The sequence below is a fragment of the Lepidochelys olivacea genome, assembly GCF_965140295.1.
Source record: "Lepidochelys olivacea isolate rLepOli2 genome assembly, chromosome: 1".
NCBI classification, from domain to species: Eukaryota; Metazoa; Chordata; order Testudines; family Cheloniidae; genus Lepidochelys; species Lepidochelys olivacea.
In genome coordinates, this window is record NC_140411.1 from 281,240,210 (window position 1) to 281,258,137 (window position 17,928).

General features: G+C 40.0%; 1 protein-coding gene across 2 annotated transcripts in view; it reads left to right on the plus strand.

Moving 5' to 3' along the window:
- The window catches only part of PPP1R12A (protein phosphatase 1 regulatory subunit 12A), a 216,381-nt gene that overhangs the window by 63,554 nt on the left and 134,899 nt on the right, over positions 1-17,928 (plus strand). For both annotated transcript variants that reach the window (XM_084624137.1, XM_084624136.1), the window contains exon 2: positions 10,842-10,972. In XM_084624137.1, the coding sequence (XP_084480263.1) occupies positions 10,842-10,972 (131 nt within the window). The remainder of the gene's footprint in view (positions 1-10,841; positions 10,973-17,928) is intronic.

Below are 17,928 nucleotides of genomic sequence, written 5' to 3' on the forward strand. Positions count from 1 at the left end.
GGCGCTGCCCTGAGGAGAGACGAGCAATGTTTAAGGTTACTGGAGGATTTGGCTGAATTACCTCTCATGTCATGATGCTACTACTCAGGCTTCTCAGCCTATGGCACCCAGTGGGCACTGACAAGGGGAAGTGGTTGTTGATGTGAAACTGCTAAAGCAACAAAGGGAGTGGGGAGCAATTTAGATGACTTAACAATACAATTTAGGTTTAGTGGCAATATCCTATACAATTGTTATAGGTTCAGGCGTAGACTGCATTCCTGTCCCTCCTACCATATGCTAGCTCAGCTCACATAAGCAATGAAGTACGTAACCCTCCAGTTAGAACTTGACGGCAGGGCGGATTTGATTTAAATCATGATTTAAATAGTCTTCTTGACTAGTGATTTAATCATGGATTTCTACATAAAAGTACATTCTTGTTGGTTGTTATAACCTTAATACGTATTCTTCACAACTCAGAGATAGATGTAGGTTTCATTTTTAGAAGGTACACACCATATATTTTTTTAAGCGTTTTATTTTGAAAACTTTTCAGATTAATTTTACAGCTATATCAGAAAATGATTGTTTGGTTATTTCATTTACCAAGGTAACTGAAGCAGATATTTATGAAGTCATTGGGAGGTGATTAACTTATTGAAATGGAGACAGTTCATTAATATTTGGAGGATTTTCTTGCCATGCTGTATTGGGAGAATGTCACCAGACAGACATTTAGATTGTTTTGTTTAACTAAACCAACAACGTTATGTATTCTGGATTTTTTTCTTCAACAGCAAACATAATATTATAACACAACAAGCATATGAATTTTTGAATTCAGTTAAACATTCACGTTTTTTAAAATCAGGTTTGTTTTCATTAAAATTGTTAACTAAAATAGTTTAAATGAAATATTTAAAAAAAAACAAAAATTAGACTGTCAGCCAGATCAACATGAGAAACTTAAAATATTGGCTTCTGCAGCTAGCTCAGTCGTCCTCACCTTCATTTTCCTGTTTGTTCATAATATGGAAAAGAAAAATGAGCTTTCCTGCTTTTTCAGGTCCCAACGATTTCTCAATTTGGAATGAATTAGTCCAAAGAGAGAAAATAGTTTTTCTACACTGGCAGAAGAAGCTACTGCTGTTAAAAGTGAGACTATCACTTCAACAGTCTCTGAATCCAAGTGCTTAAGTGACTTCCACCAGTTCACTGGTGTGACTTTCTTTAAAACATCAGCAGCAAACATATTTCTTGAATGGTTCACCCTTAGCTCTGAAGTTTATTATAGTTGGGATTATGGAGGGCTGATTGCTGGATGTCCATGTCATCGCCAACTCCTCTTCTTCAGCAGTTAAGGTTTGAGTATTGAGAATATGTGCAAGAAAATGAGCTGAAGATAGTGTTTGTCCCATTTGTTTTTTTTAATGCTTGTAATTTAACTCTGTCATTCCATATTTCTCTTTTTAAGATCTCACTCAGTTCCTTCCAAATTTCAACAGCAATAAAACGGCTATTTCCCTGCGTTTTGTTCAAGGCTACAGAAATAGGCTTGAGGGTACTCAGCATGTGTTCAACATTTCTCTTAAGCCCAATGTTGAGAACTTTGGCTGTTTTTTCATGGTTTTGTTCACAAACTGTCATCAGATTAGGCCACTTCTTGATATAGTGCTCAAAATAGTCCACTACTGAGTTCCATCACATGTCTTGTGGGAGAGCTAGCTTCGTTCCTTCCACTTTTTTCAGAGCAGCTGCTGCAAAGTGGTTGTTCTGGAAGTATTTTGCAATTTCAACAACATTAGCCTTTATTTCTGGAACACTTAAGTCTTTGGCTAGGAGGTGCATCAAATGAATACTGCAACTGTATGTTAGCTTGGGACTCTCTTCTAATTTCTTCTCATCTTGGATACATTTGCAGCACTGTCTGTGACCAAGCTGCGTACTAGACATTTGAATTTTTTTTCAGTTGTTTGTTATAGCTTTTACTGCTGCTAACTTGTAAGTATTCTGCTGTGTGCATTTCCTGATGTATCAGTTCTTTCTGTAAGGAAGACACAAGCACATACAACAGGATCATTGTGGACATTGCTCCACCCATCAAGACTCAGATTAACAATTTTACCCTCTCAACCTTTTGCACACTGCTCAATTTCTCTTTCATGCACTTTATCCAGCAATTTGCCTGAGACATCTGTTTTGTTGGGTGGACTGTATCCTGGTCTTAATGACTGAACCATGTTAATGAAGTGTGGGTTCTCAATCATATGGAAAGGAGAGTTTCTTGCATAAACAAAACAGGCAATTTTTTCATCAATTGTCTCTTTTTGTAATTTGCTGGTTCTTATCACAAACTTATCTATGGTGGTTTCTGGATGATGTTTTTTTTCTTCTTTTTGCTACGGGTGATACACTGTAGCTATGTGACTGAAACACTATCATTGGCAGATAACTCTGAAACTATAGAAAATGATGATGATCTTGAAGGCGGATAGTCTTCAGAATCCTGTATGTTGAGGATGGATTCTGCTAAACAAAACAAGTCAGTGTAGTTATTTAATTATTATTACCATACTACTCATTTAGTATTATTCGTTGCATTCACTGACACTCAGTACTACTTTAAAGGTGAAATTGTAAAAGGAAGATCTGTCTATTTCAGCTAGTTATTTTTTATCACAACTGCATCTAAAATGATAGTACTGTAGAGTAACAACTATATTTTTTTTGCTCAAACGTGAGAATTCAAGAATAGTCCAGAAGAAAGACAGGCAGTCCTTAAGAAAGAAGTATGAAATAAAAAAGTTTACAACCCTGAAGATCCTGCATGTTCAGATATGTTCCTTTCATCATCTTCAACGCAGTTTCCTCCTGAGAAGGAAACTTCTCATGATGTTTCATTTGGGCAACCAGGCCTTGCATTTCTTTGTTGCACTGTTTGCATTTTGCACGCATGCCTGTCTTACCCACAGGTAGAGGAACTAAACTGGGTCTCTTTTATGGCCTGCTGCCATTATAGGTTTTCCCTTCTAGTGAGAGAATGGTATGATAGATCTGAAATCTGTGAAGGCTACACTCAGAAAGACCTCAAGACTTCTGGAATACGTTGGTCAAACAGTTTCGCTTTTGTTTCTCCTGCTTGTCCCTCCCTCCTCACATTTATCTCCAGACTTCTTCTCCTTGTCCAGATCTATTCCGCCGCCAACAATCTTCTATTCATTGAACTTTTTCAGACTTTGCACTTTTAGAGAGAGGTAAGGGATTGACTCTGTATACACATTTGCAGAGGGACAATAGGGTTGACGCCTGTTATTTCTCACCTCTCTCTATTTATTAATTAATTATTTTAAAACATTTTTGCCGTTAACAAGCATGTTCTCTCTGGAGACACAAATCCACAGTTTGAGAACTGCAAAACTAAGCATCTCTGATTGTATCTTCTAGACTGAGCACTGAATCCTGTTGGGTAGATAGAAAGATTAACCTATACAGAAGCCACTGGGACTCCATAAGATTGGGTCCCTAATCCATGAACTATTGGAACTCATTTACAAAACTTTACTTAAACATTACATGAATATATTGTCTCATACTATAGAATTAGAGTTTATAATCCCTATTCCATGATGAGATAGCTATAATGTATCTTAATTAAAACTATCTTTAGATAGGTTTTTTCCTCAAAAATCTGTGTTTTTTTTAAATAAAATCATTGATTTTTATGCACCCTGCTTGACAGCTACATTCTCCAGAGATTCCATCTGCTTTGGGAATTCTCCAGCATAGGGCTGCAGGGACCGAGCAGGACTTTCCCTAGAATTGCTGCTTCTGGCAGCGAGGTGCTACTGTGGTGCTGGGCACTGAAACTGAGAGCAGAGAGAAAAGGAGTACTTGTGGCACCTTTAGAGACTAACGCATTTATTTGAGCATAAGCTTTCGTGAGCTACAGCTCACTTCATCGGATGCATGAAGAGCAGAGAGACTGTCTTGTGCTTTCATTGCTCGCACTACTGATTCTCAGGCAGTGGTGAGGAGGAAGGGGTCTCCTCTGGAATGGGGTTGTGGAGCTGGGCCCTGGGGATGACAGTAGAGGAGACCGGGACAAGAGGGAGAAGGTATAGGACTGGAACTTGGGCAGGAGGTATGGGAGGAACAGGACTAGGATGTGTGTCTGCAGAGTGGTAGGTTAGTACTGGGACAGCTTGGAGGGATCAGGATTGGGGGATAGGGCAAGAGGGTCAAATTTTTTTTAAACCATTAGAGTACACTTTCCATCAGAAATCTTGAATTCGATTATGGATTTTGAATCTAATCATTCCTCTGCTATCAGCAAATAGCTGTGAAACCTGTTGGCAAAGTGTCTCATCTCCCATTAGTGGCTGGATTAGAGAAGATGACAACCTACTACTCCTGTTAGTTACTCTGTTAGCTCAAATAGCAGAGGTTTGTTATGGATCTACAGGTTCTAACCCTGCTGATAGAACTTGTTTTCTTTAGTTTGCTTTTTTTTTAAACCTAGAAAACTGCGTCCAAAAAAGTACATTAAAATAATGTTAATGTTGTAAATGCAGGCACTCGGGTTTGGAAATAAGGTTGTCCTTGCAAACTAAATTTTCACCTTTGTGTGAATGCGTCTTAATACAGTTTTTAATTACACAGTGTCATTATGTTTTTTCCCTCAGGACTTCTGCGTGCACACTGCATGCTGGCTCTTACCTCTTCTTGCAGGTAGCATTTCTACTGCTTTCTAATATGCTACTTGCTGAATGTTTTACACTGAAGATCATAGTGCCTGCAGTAGCATGAGACAGTAGGAGGTATATATTTTATCATGCCTTCTAACTGATATTTAATATAAACTAAGCTAATTTATAACATGAGGATTGTAACGTTAGTCCTCATTTTACACATGGGAAAACTGAAGCATAGAAAGTGACTTGCCTTCGGTCATACCGATTGTGACCTAGCTGGAATAGAACCCAGGTCTTAAGACGTCCAGTCCATTAGGCCTAAAACCAGATTTTTGGGTGCAATCCTGAGGGAACTAAAACAGAAAGAGCATGACAGATAATCTGTATCTTAGATATTTTATTGTAAAAGAAAATGTTGTCCCAGAGCGTACAATAAATCTTTCAGCCTTGTAACTTGTAATACGTTGCCCTATATCTACGTTATTGTATGTTACGTACATATCTCAGCATTGTACTGAGGGCAAATAAGGTAAAATAAAGTTTGGTCATAGTTGATGGTTTGACAAGTTATAAATAGGGTTTGTTTTCCTTATTCCTTTATAGGCAGAAATCTCAAATTAGTTTATAGCTCATATGGAGGTACTAATCAGATGACAGCTTAAGATGTATTCTTGTGCTACTTTCTCTAGAAAGTGTTAGTGAAATATTAGGCTGAGAAATCTAGTACTATTTAGAATATAAAAACTGAACAGAGTTCTATAGTGTACTTGATTGATGAAAAGTAAAAATAAAACGGGGAAATATTAAAGATTGTATACCAAGATAGGATGTATTCAGTAGTACCGCACAACTCTGTTCTGTGGTGCAGTATTTAAATAACTGCAACAAGCTTTTTTCTTACCAGCGTTCTGGATTTTTAAATTAATACCATTAAAATGTAAACGTATTTTTCTTTCACTGGAAGGAGCAATGTGTACTGAATTCTTGAAGCAATTATCTTTCGTGGAACTAAACTGTCTTGATTGTTTAACTCAGTGGCTCTCATCCTTTCCAAACTACTGTACCCCTTTCAGGAATCTGATTTGTCTTTTGTACCCTAAGTTTCACTCACTTAAAAACTACTTGCTTTATAAATCAGACCTAAAAATAAGTGTCACGGCATGATATTACTGAAAAAGTGCTTACTTTCTCATTTTTATCATATAATTATAAAATAAATCAATTGGAATATAAATATTGTACTTACATTTCAGTGTATAGTTTATATAGAGTGGAATAAACAAGTCATTGTTTATATGAAATTTTAGTTTGTACTGACTTTGCTAGTGCTTGCTGTGTAGCCTTTTGTGAAACTAAGCAAATATCTAGATGAGTTGATGTACTCCCTGGGAAGACCTCTGCGTCCCCCCAGGGGTATGCGTGCCCCTGGTTGAGAACTGGCTTAACGGTTTTGAGTTTATGTACTTTTAGGGGTGCTTATGAACAGAATCCCCCCCAACCCCCCTGAGGGCTTAGGTAATTCAGCATTAGTGACCTTTATAAACACCTGAGAGAGAGAACTTTACTGAGAAATAGGTTCATCATAGTCTGCAGTCAGTTCTTCCCAAATGACCTGGCCTCCTTTACAAGAGGCAGTTAGCTTACATGTACCTGTTACTGGAGTATGAAGCTATTTTGTATAACTTTTTAAGAATCTGGAATCTAGCAGGACTGTGTGCAGACTGGATCACATTCACTTAAGGATAGTCAGGGTGCTGTTTGAAATTTTGTAAACATTTCTTCACTATTTAGTGTAGACCTTTATTTTCCAAAACACAGGTCTGTCTTGGAATTTACATGGGAACAGGATTGCAGGTGCTATGTGCTGAACTCATCGGTCCTAGAGTTAAGATTAACAGTGGGGGTGGAACACAACTTTTTCCTGTCTTAAATACATTTCCCTTTATTGCTCTTCAGGATTCTATCCCTATGTCCATTATCAGAAAATGTAACCAGCCATTGTATTACCTGATTTTGCTCCGGTTCGCTTCTGCCTGGCATATTTATTTTGCACTATAGTAACGGTGCATGGTATTTTGCACTGTGCATCCTATAATCTTATATGTTGCATATGTTTCTTTCCTTTATTATCACTTTCAGGCTATTGCATGTTAAGGTTGAGAAGAGCAGTCTGTTCTGAAGCCACGTCTTCCAGTTCAGCTTACAACTATGCAAAGTTTCAGAGTAGCAGCCGTGTTAGTCTGTATCCGCAAAAAGAAAAGGAGTACTTGTGGCACCTTAGACTAACAAATTTTTTGAGCACAAGGTTTCATGAGCTCCATCCGATGAAGTGAGCTGTAGCTCACGAAAGCTTATAGTCAAATAAATTTGTTAATCTCTAAGGTACCACAAGTACTCCTTTCCTTTTAACTATGCAAAGCTTTCCTTTTTGGACTAAAACTTTGGTGGCTAACAATAGAGGCAATGCTGACATTCAATGATAAAAATCACTTTTAAAAATGAATACGGTGATAAGAGGCCCTACAATAGAGGAAGGAGAAATAAAAAAGAGGAAAAGATAAAAATTAATTTTACTAAATTTGTCTCTTGATAGTCTGGACATTAAGCCCTTGCTAATACCCAAGTTTTCCTTTCTAGAGCAAGTGACAGGAATAGTAAAGAGAAAATCCAACCAAATCACCTGAGGTGCTGCTGAAGTCAATAAATACTTATTTTTTTTAATTTAGGGAAAAACCTGTAGTAACTGTCTCCAGTTTTCTTTGATGGAACTCATTCTAGCATGTTCAGATTTAACATGAACATGCAAACACATTATTTAGATTTTAATACATGTCCATGTAGATGCTTACAATCTGTGTGCAGTGAGCATTTCTATGAAGCCTTTAAAATAATAAAAGATAGTTTAAAAAAAATCTCAAGTTGTCTTGCCTTATCAACTGCAGGTGCTTTTTCTTTTCCTATAGACTTATAGTAACTATAGCACACTTCTAATCCTGCTTTAGTATTCATAGTACAAAGGAGACTCCTATAAAGAACGCATCTTGTCTTTGAAAATCTCACCCCCACCAAAAAGAAGGCTGAAGTCCGTACAGTACTCAAACATAAAGCTATCTTCCCTCTTACAGCCTTCAGTTTCTTGATGTCTTCAGCTTGTCCTTTAAAATAAGTAACAAAACCAGCATAACTTTAACAGTTGCTCAATTTCTTCAAACTTAACCAGTTTGTTTGTTTTGTGTTTTGAAGAACCAGTTTCTTGAATCCGTTAAGAACTATAATAGGCAGTAAAGTCATCTTAAACCCATCTGCACCTGGGAAGTAAATGACAAGTGTCTTCATCCAGTCTCTTATTATAGATAATCATGCTGGTTACACATTCCTGTGAAGCTAAGAAAAACAATCTCTGATAAGACTTTCAAAGTATATTTAAGCTATCCTGATTCTTGCCATATATGGCACAATAAACTGACCAAATTTGGTCAAATATTTTAAGCCAGTTAGTCATATGTCTTTAAATGTGCTCCATGTGTAAGCTTTTGATTCTCTTAGCAACAATATTTTTATGGGTATGTGGTGGCAGTTTCTCTTATGTATACTTTAAAAATGTGCAAGAGGATTGTTCTGTGTACAGTTAGTGTCGCAAACAAAAGGACTGTTATTTTGCTGTGCAGAACGAATACACTTCAAATACTTTTTTTTCCCAGATAATGCTTTTGAAAGAGAGGTTGCCACATCTATTAAGTGCAATACCCAATTATTGCAACATTGAAAGCTGCGTAGTTAAAATCAGTCAGGAAATGCAAAGGTTAAGTTCCAAAACAAATGTTAATTTAACCAGGTTATTTATCCTGTACACCGTACAGCAGGGGCAGTCAGGTTTTTTTTTTTTTTTGGTCCAGGTCCAGATTTCTTGGGGAAGATCTAATCAAGGTCCAGACTCCAGAGAAGAAAATAATAAAAAAAGTAAATAAAAAGATTTCAGTGTCCGTTGAAAAGCATCTGGTGGTCCGGATTTGCCCCCAGTCCTCCTATTGACTACCCCTGCCATACGGTATACTCTTGAACTTGATGATTGGCATTAGTCTATGAATTTTTAACCAGAAAAACAGGAATGGAAAATATTGCATATGTGCATTGTAGCCAAGTTAACTTTACTGTTTATACTCAATTTTTGTTTTTATTTTTCAGTGAAATATAACATAGTTGCATTAACAAATTATTGCATTTAATTTCCTTTTTCTTTGAATGATAATATCTGCCATGTACAAAGAAGGGGGAAGGGATTTTTGGAGTAATATTAAATCATTACGTTTCAGTATTATTATGGCAAATTTGTAGAAAAGTATATCAAATTGAAAGTATGATAAATGTACACTTCATTTGCATTGTATCTGAAGAATAATACTTCTGAGGGGTTTAGGACCTCTTCAATAAAGGTGCTTCTTTCAATCTCGTAGCTTGTTGGAGTGGGAGAGAGGCATATTGTGGTATAATTTAGTAGTTAAACTCTGAGGAAAGGTCCTGTGCATCTGGCTGCTTGAGTCCTTGCTGTCCTGAATCAAAAAGGGCCTTCTCTCTGCATTCTGCTTCGCCCTTTTAAGGGCAGCAGTATGGAAGTTGGCAGGGAAACCTACTGTACACCCCCTTGTGAGAAAAAATACTCTAACAGGGAGGAGGAAAGCAGAACAGCAGGTGGTCAAGTTGAGGAACTAGAAAATGCCTGTTCTTGTGTATTTATGCAGCACCAACAAAGGTGAATGTGGTAATTCATGCAGCTGTATAACATGCAGAATACACAGGGCTATGTCCCTAGGAAACACATGGATTATCTCTCTCAGTACACTGAAACTGCTACTCAGGCATGTGCCTTTTTAAAGGTACAAATTCGTAGATAGCCAAAGGGTATATAGTAGCTCAGGGGTGGGCAAACTACGCCCTGTGGGCCAGATTCGGGCCACTAGCCATTTTAATCTGGCCCTTGAGCTACCGCTGGGGGGCAGGTTCTGGGGCTTACCCTGTTCCGGTGCTCCAGCCAGGGAGCAGGGTTGGGGGCTGCTCTGCATGGCTCCTGGAATTAGTGGCTTGTTCCCCCTCTGGCGCCTACACGTAGGGGCAGCCAGGGGGCTCCGCTCCACATGCTACCCCTGTCCCAAGGGCTGCCCCCGCAGCTCCCATTGGGTGGGAACCACTGCCAATGGGAGCTGCAGGGGCGATGCCTGTGGATGGGGCAGCACGCAGCAGAGCCAAGTGGCCGCGCCTTTGCGTAGAAGCCGGAGGGTGGACATGCCGCTGCTTCCAGGAGCCACCTGAGGTAAGCACTGTATGATGGTCCCATATGCAATATTAAATGGAGCCATATGGTAACTAGGTTCCCCAGCATAGGTATAGTTGTAAAGAAAGCTTTATAGGAAAGGCCTACTTAATTTTCAGTGTTGCGGATCCCACAATATTAGGTTTCCACCACAATTTTCATTTTTAATTAGCTTACTTTGTACAGTCCATAATTTTGCATACATTTTGAGTATACCATTAGTACTGTACTGCACTAATATTCAGTGCCTGTAAAATGTAAAAGATAAATGTGACTGGACTTGATTTCTACAGCAGTTGGTTAAGACTTTTAGTCTTCTGAATTTTATATTGTACTGGTCACTTTTTTAATGAATGTAATATAGCTGCAGCAAAATATCTGGTCGTTTTAAAAAAAAAAATTAGACAGCATAACATAGAGGGTAGCCTCATAGTAGAGTGTTTATATTGTTGCAGCAAATTTTTCTTAAACAAATAGGTCTAGTCTGGCTTTTCCAAATTCCTGCTGTTAATAAAGGTCCATTACAATATTGCTTCTCCGCGATTTTCCACACCTTGTGCACAACTCTGCCACAATTATTTGAAGATCATCCCGTGATTCAAGTAGGGCCTTATTTATAATAAAAGATAGGCCTTAGGTAGAACAGATCCATTTGAGGACTTAGTAGGTATTTGTTTTAGCTTTGTTGAGCAGTTTTTCCTGTTTTTTTAATTTTGTTTTGTTTGGGAATTTTCTTTTTGATGATAAAGAACTAAAACTTAACTGTTTTTTTCTGAAGGTTTTTCCAAGAAAAAAAATTAATTTGAAGTGAGACTTTAATGTGAATTTTTTAATGTTTCTTTCTTTTTCTTTCTTTCTAGGCTTGCATAGATGATAACGTAGATATGGTGAAATTTCTGGTGGAAAATGGAGCAAACATTAATCAACCAGATAATGAAGGCTGGATACCTCTACATGCGGCTTCATCCTGTGGATATCTTGATATAGCAGAGTAAGGACTCTTTCTCCTATATTAAAAACATTTGTGTATATATATTACTGTTTTGCTGATAGTCTGTCAGGAGCAGATGGCATTCATAAACAAGTGTTTTTAACTTTAAGTTGTGGAGCTATCTGAGACATTTTGTATATTATACTTTGTAGCTGTCTATTCTTTTACGTATATGCCTATTGGACATCTTAAAGTTGCTTATTTTCCTTTTTAGGCTCCTTAACCAATCACAGTTTTCATAGGGCCCATCCACATAAGTCACAACAGTCAAGTGACAGTTTCAAAACTATTTTCCCTGTAGTACAGTTGGGACTTAATATTTTTTTATTTGTATCCCATAAGCAGGTTGAAGCCATGTCTAAGGTTAGAACCAGTTCATAATAGGTCCCATACTTTGGTTGTATTAGCAATTTTGATGCTTTAATTTTTCAGTCATGTGATTGTGTAACTTGCTCTCCTGGTTCTTCTGGTGGTGTAAATTAGAAATGGCATCATAGAACAGACTTTTAGCGTCAGAGTTAAAGGTCAGTTATGGACATAGTCAGACACCCACAGAGTCCAGGAAGAGCCTTTTTCTTCAAAAAGGCTGCTGAGTGCTTCTGAAGATGACAAGGTAGACAACCTTTTGACAGGACTTTTGAGAGCTTTAGTTTAGTCCACCTGCCACAGTTACATGTTCAGGGTTCTTATACTCTATTTGCTGACTGCCTAGATAATTTTTCTCAGGCTTAGTACCATATAACATAAGACAGATGGGTTCTGGAAACAATCACCACTGGTTACATCGGTGGTGGGCAACCTGTGGCCTGCATGCGGCCCATCAGAGTAAACTGATTGCACGCTGTGAGACATTTTGTGGATGTTGACTGTCCACAGGCACGGCCCCAGGGGCTCCCAGGGGCTGTGATTCGCCGTTCCCTGCCAATGGGAGGCAGCGGCCCACAGCGACGTCTGCAAAATGTCTCATAGCCCACAATCACCTTACCCTGATGGGGCACATGCAGCCCACCACTGGGTTATCTGATAGAGTTGCCCTCTCTTCCTCTTCGCTTCTCTCTTCAGGGACCCCTCTCGTGAGCAGATGCTCAGACAAGAAGTAGACTCCCTGTTCTGTGTGGGAGCCATAGAACTGGTACCTCTTCAGCGTAGAAGAGTATTTTACCCAAGATATTTCCTCATCCCCAAAAGGGAAGGAGGCCAGAGGCCCATGCTAGATCTCAACTGAACATCTTCATCTGTGGTTCAGACGGTAGATGTTTAGCGAGGACTTCAATAATCTCCTCACTAAACAGGGGCCTCTGCTTTATAGCTCTCAATTTGAGACTTATTTCCAAATAGATATATCCACCCTGCACGTAGGATATTCCAGAGATTTACCGTGGGCCCAAGCCATTACCAATACAGAATGCTCCCCTTCATTTCTCAACAGCACCAAAAGTATTTACAAAGGTGTTACTTGTAGTAGCAGCTCACCTGTGTTGTCAGGGTGGTTCTACTTAGATGACTGCCCACAGAGAAATCCTATTAGGAAGTACAGAGCCTTATCGTAGGGTTATTTGCCCACCTCCATGAACATGTGGCACAGGGTACTTGGACCCACCAAGAATCCCACTTGCACATAAACCTTCTGAAGCTGTTTGCAGTGCACAAATCCTGCAAACAATTCCTCCTCTTTAGTTGGGCCCCTCAAATCTGGGTCATGTCAGACAATGTGACAGGCTTACTTTATCAACAAACAAGTAGGCGGGGAGCAAAGTCCACCCTTCTTTGCATAGAAGCGGTCAATCTATGAAAGTGTTGCATTCACCATCATGTCGCCCCTATTGGCTGTGGACTTTCCAGCAATGCATAACATATTGGCAGAGAGCCTCTGCAGAAAGTTCTCCAAAGACCACGAGTGGGAGCTATACAACTTGGTGCTATAGGCAGCTGTTGGAAGTGGAGATTTCCATCGTGGGATCTCTTTGCGTGTCAGGAGAACAAGAAGTGGCTGACCACCTGCTCCAGAGCAGTTTAGCGCCATAACTCCAGAGCTGATGTGCATATTACCACCCATCTTTCTCTTACCTTGAGTCCTGAGGAAGATCAGACAAGCTGGAGCATTGGTTATCCTCATTGCTCCCCAGTACCCCAAGCACTTCTGATTCCCGAGTATTTTTTGGAACTCTTCACATCCAGGTATCTCTATTTCCCCACTTCCCAGACCTACTAACTTAGGACAAAAGCAAGATCAGATACCCCAGCCCAGCATCCCTCTATCAAAAAGTGTGGTTTAGATGGATGACAGACCTAGAAAAGTCATGTTCAGAGGTGATGCAATCCATCCTTAGCAAGCGTAGGAAAGATTCCATGAGAAAATGCTACACCGCAAAATGGAAAAAATTTCCATACCTGATGCCAGCATCATTAGATACCTCTGGAAATTTCTGACATCCCTACTATTGTGGGTTATCTCTAAAAATGACAGGGCTATCCATCTGCTCCTTGTGAGCCCACTTGCCAGCTGTTAGCACTTTTCACCCTCCAGTGGACTGTCTTTTCTAGTATTATAGTGAGATTTCTGAAAGGACTGATCCAAACCTTTCCTCCAGTGCTGAATCTACCCATATATGGGACCTCAGTCTCGTCCTATCAACACAGATGGATACCCCATTCTAATCTGTAGCCTCCTGTTGATTCATACATTTCTTTATGAAGGTTGCATTTCTGATTGCAGTCACCTATGCTAGGAGAGTGAGTTGGGTGTCCTTATGGCTGACCCTTTCTATATAGTCTTTCATAAGGATAAACTTTCCTTGAGATTATACCCTAAATTGACTCCTAAAATCATCTCAGAATTCCATCTGAACCAGAGCATCCAACTACTGTCTTTTGAGTGAAGTTCCAGCCATTAGAGAGGACAAGAAGCTTCACTCTCTCTTCTACCCACAAAGGATGAAATCCTTCAGAAATCCCCCAGACTGCTTGTTTCCTTTGCTGAATGCATGGGAGATAACTTCATCTCCTTACAGTCTGTTCAAATGGATTTCATGCTGCATAGTGCTTTGTTGTGAGCTTCTCAGGATGTGAGGGCCCACTCAACTAGAGCCCAGGCTACGTTAATGGTCTTGCTTCAAGATCTCACTCTTTGAGGTCTGCAGAGCAGCTCTGTTCATACCTTTGTACTGGGAGTGTAATGTCTCACAAGTGTCTACAGCAGAAGCATCTCTCAGAAGAGTAGTCCTCCAGTCTGTGGTACAGCAAAGTTCCTTTCCTCCTCCTCCTCAATAAATACTGCTTGAGTCACCTCAAGTAGAATACACATAGGTACCATGACTTGAAAAAGAAAGGATGTTACTGTCCTTGTACGGTAACTGGAGTTCTTTGAGATGTGTGATCCCTGTCTATATTCCACTACCCATCATCCATCCTCTCTTCTGGAGAGCCTTATTGTAGGGTTATTTGCAGTGAAAGGTGACTGGAGAGACTATCTGTCTGCGCTGCAACATATGTCCTTGGTTCAAAGCATGAGGAGGAGAAGAGCGCAGGGACAGACCAACAGATGCTGCTGGCAAAAATCTTCCAGGCTCAGGCACATGCAGTGCATACACATCTACAGTGGAATACAGATAGGGACCACACACCCGGAAGAACTCCAGTTACTATACAAGGGGGTAAGTAACCATTCTTTTGTATCACAAAAGTTTTGGTTGCCAAAAAGAAACTTGAAGTGTTGGGAAAAGTTCATATAGTAGCATAAATTGTCATGGATTTACAAGACTTCAAAGAAAAGCCAATATATTTTTGTAAAGGTCGTGAAGACTTTTCCAAACATACATCAAGACAAGTATATGAATTCAAGCATTCATCTTCTTTCTAGCATTTCCTTTATGATGTGAAGATTGTGTTTTCGGTGTGGAGTGACTCCTACTCCTTCCTTGATTTCTTTTTGCATCAAAGGGCTGGGGGCAGTGTATTCTGATGACTGTCCTGCTCTCACTGGAAAAGAAAGACTGAGAAAGTGGAGTGTTGGATCTTTGTACTGCCCACCCTGCAGCTGCTGAAGTGCTTCTGCAGCCAAACAATCTGCTCTTGCATCCCCTGCTACTGTCGTAAGGGATCCCTAGGGGCTTCCTTTCAGACTTAGATGGGATTATAGTTTATCTATCTTGGGATAAGACCCTTTTTTTAAAAAAACCCAAACTTATTTTGTGTATAAATCTTAACTTATTGCAAAGTCAGGGTCACTGGAAAAAATGCTGTACTAAATTTTACTTTCAATTTTCTCAAATTTCTTACCTTTATAATCCAGAGCTTGAAGCAAGATAAAAAGGGACACTTTCCCTCCAAGCATTGCTGCTCTGAGTTGTAGGGGGCATCTAATGCCAAATACATAATATATAAATTACACCATAATAGTACATTAGATGTTAAGGTTGCCAAGTTGATTTTGCAGTCTTAACATATGGTTGGATATGTGTAATTTTCTAGGTTTTAAAAAAGCAAATTAAAGAAACAGATTCCATCAAGCGGCATCGTAGTGACATCCATATGGTCATCCAGGAGGGTTGGAACCTTCAGGTCTACTTCACAGACCACTGCAATTTGAGCTAAGGGTAATAACTGATAGAGGATGACAACCTTTACTACTGCTATGTGGAGCAGCATTAGAGGGGGATGAGAAATGTTGCCAGTGAGCTTCACATACGTTTACTCATGGTAGTGGGATGGTGAGAGTTGTGAATCTTAGATTCCAATCCAGGGTCTGGCGGAGGGTGTGTTCTGGTGGTCACAGGCTCTTCTGTCCCTTCTCTTCCAATCTCTCTCTATCCCAGTCCTGTCTCTTTGCTACCCCAGCTCCTCTGTCCAGTCCCGTTGTTCTTGCCTAACTACTGTTTCCCAGTCCCAGTTTCTCTGTGTTAGTAGGGGTAATTTAGTTAAGTGGGATGCTGGAAGGCTGATATCTCTATAGGACAGAGTTAAAGCTTGCAATGTACAATAGTGCTACTGGTAAGTTGAGAGTCTGTGGCCGGAGGAATAGATATTTTATGACACTTCACAGTACAGAACTCTTCATTTCCCCTGCTTTTTGTACTGGGTATATTATGCGTATACAACAAAGCTTTAATACATGTATTTGTTTTAGGCTTTTTAACTGGCAGGGAAAATTCCCCTGCCAAGCAGAAGTCTGAGCTCCCTTACTGAGTCTCCATAATACAATACATTTTCAACCGATTGTTCAAACATTCACCAGTCCTTACAGTCTCGTGTTGTAGGAAAATTTGTCCCATTTAGACCTCTGGAGTAAAGTGGGAATAGTGCATGCTTCTTAAAGGTTAAACCTGCCTGCCTGTGTGCGGCACAGGAAATGTGTGACAGATGACCAGAATGAGGAACATGTGACAGTTTAAGTATAAAATCTGCTTTCTAAAAGCGTCTTCTCATTTTGTGAATCTAAATTTTTAAACCTTGTCGCCCTTCTTTTCTGCAAATTAATCTTTAACAGATTAAAAACAGATTTTATATGTAACTATTATCTGTTGCTTAGGCTGTGATGCTCAGTAAAGCATGTGTATTCTACCTTTTGTTTATTTGGAGCCCAAGGGGATGGGGATTGTTGTGTGGGGACAGTGTCTGAAGAAAAGTCCTTGCTCAGCCTTCTTGTGTGGAAGGTGGTTTATGGAGGGAGAAGGATTCCTGTGTCCTCCAAAGTTCTGTTAATGTAGTCCCCTCATCGTTTAGCTAATCCAAATTTCGTCTTAGAATTCAAAATGATTACATCAAAGAACCCCAAAACAGAGACAGAGCAGGCTTCTCCTTAAAACCAAGAGGTACAGGTCACCCCACCTTACTGTAGGCTGGCTTTCTACAAACTGACTGCTCTCAGATTGCACACCTCACTACAGAGCCCCCTGCCCTGCAAGCAGGACTAGAACCCCTGCTGCTGCGCCACACCGCATGCCCCTTCCCCCCCCTTCCCCGCACAGCATTAAAATAATAGCTTGCCATTCCAACACAGTCCTCAGGACACCACACCTTCAATGAATGCAGTGCATCCTGCCAACGTTAATGCCAGCCTCCCACCCCATGCAGTGATTCAGGAAAATCTCACCCCTTTACACACACAAAATTAATGCAGGTTCTCTCTATTCTATACCCTCATTGGGGTGACTACCTCCATCCTATTGGCCCAGTTAATGTCTACCTTCCCTTTTAGAGGATGGCAGTGGTGGCTACTGCTGCTCAGTAACTCCCAGGTGTTGCAGTTGAGAGCATAGAGGGACCTGGGAGGGAAAGAGGAAAGCTGCTCAGGAGCTGTTTTTGAATAGGGGGAAGGGAGGGGGAGAAACTCTGTTGGGCAACAAGAGGGAAGGAGGGAACAAAAATAACTCAACCACTCCCTTCTCCCCATCTATGACTGGGCCAGCAACTTCCTACCTGAAAACTATTGTTGGTTCCTTCTGGTTTATTTCTTTCTTCACTTACATCTCTTTTGGGCTTTGGAGCAACAGAGAGGAGCATAAGGCCCCAGAGCTGCAGGAGGAGCATCTTCTCTTGCCTGCTTGCAATCCCGTCACAGAAAACACCACATGAGAATGCACTGAAGTATAAATTAGGTATTCATAGATTCCAAGGCCAGAATGGACCATTGTGACGATCTAGTCTGACCTCCTGTATAACAAAGGCCATTGAAATTCCCCAAAATAATTCATAGCTCATGTTTTAGAAAAACATCCAGTCTTGATTTAAAAATTCAGTAATGGGGGCTCCACCATGATCCTTGGTAAAATGTCACCCCATAACCTTCTCTTGGTTAAGTTAAATAGATTGAGCTTCTTGAGTCTGTCACTCTAAGTCAGGTTTTCTAATCCTTGAATAATTTATGTGGCTCTTCTCTGAATCTTCTCGAGTTTATCAACATCCTTCTTGAATTTTAGGCACCAGAACTAGGCACAGTATTCTAACAGCTGTCTCAG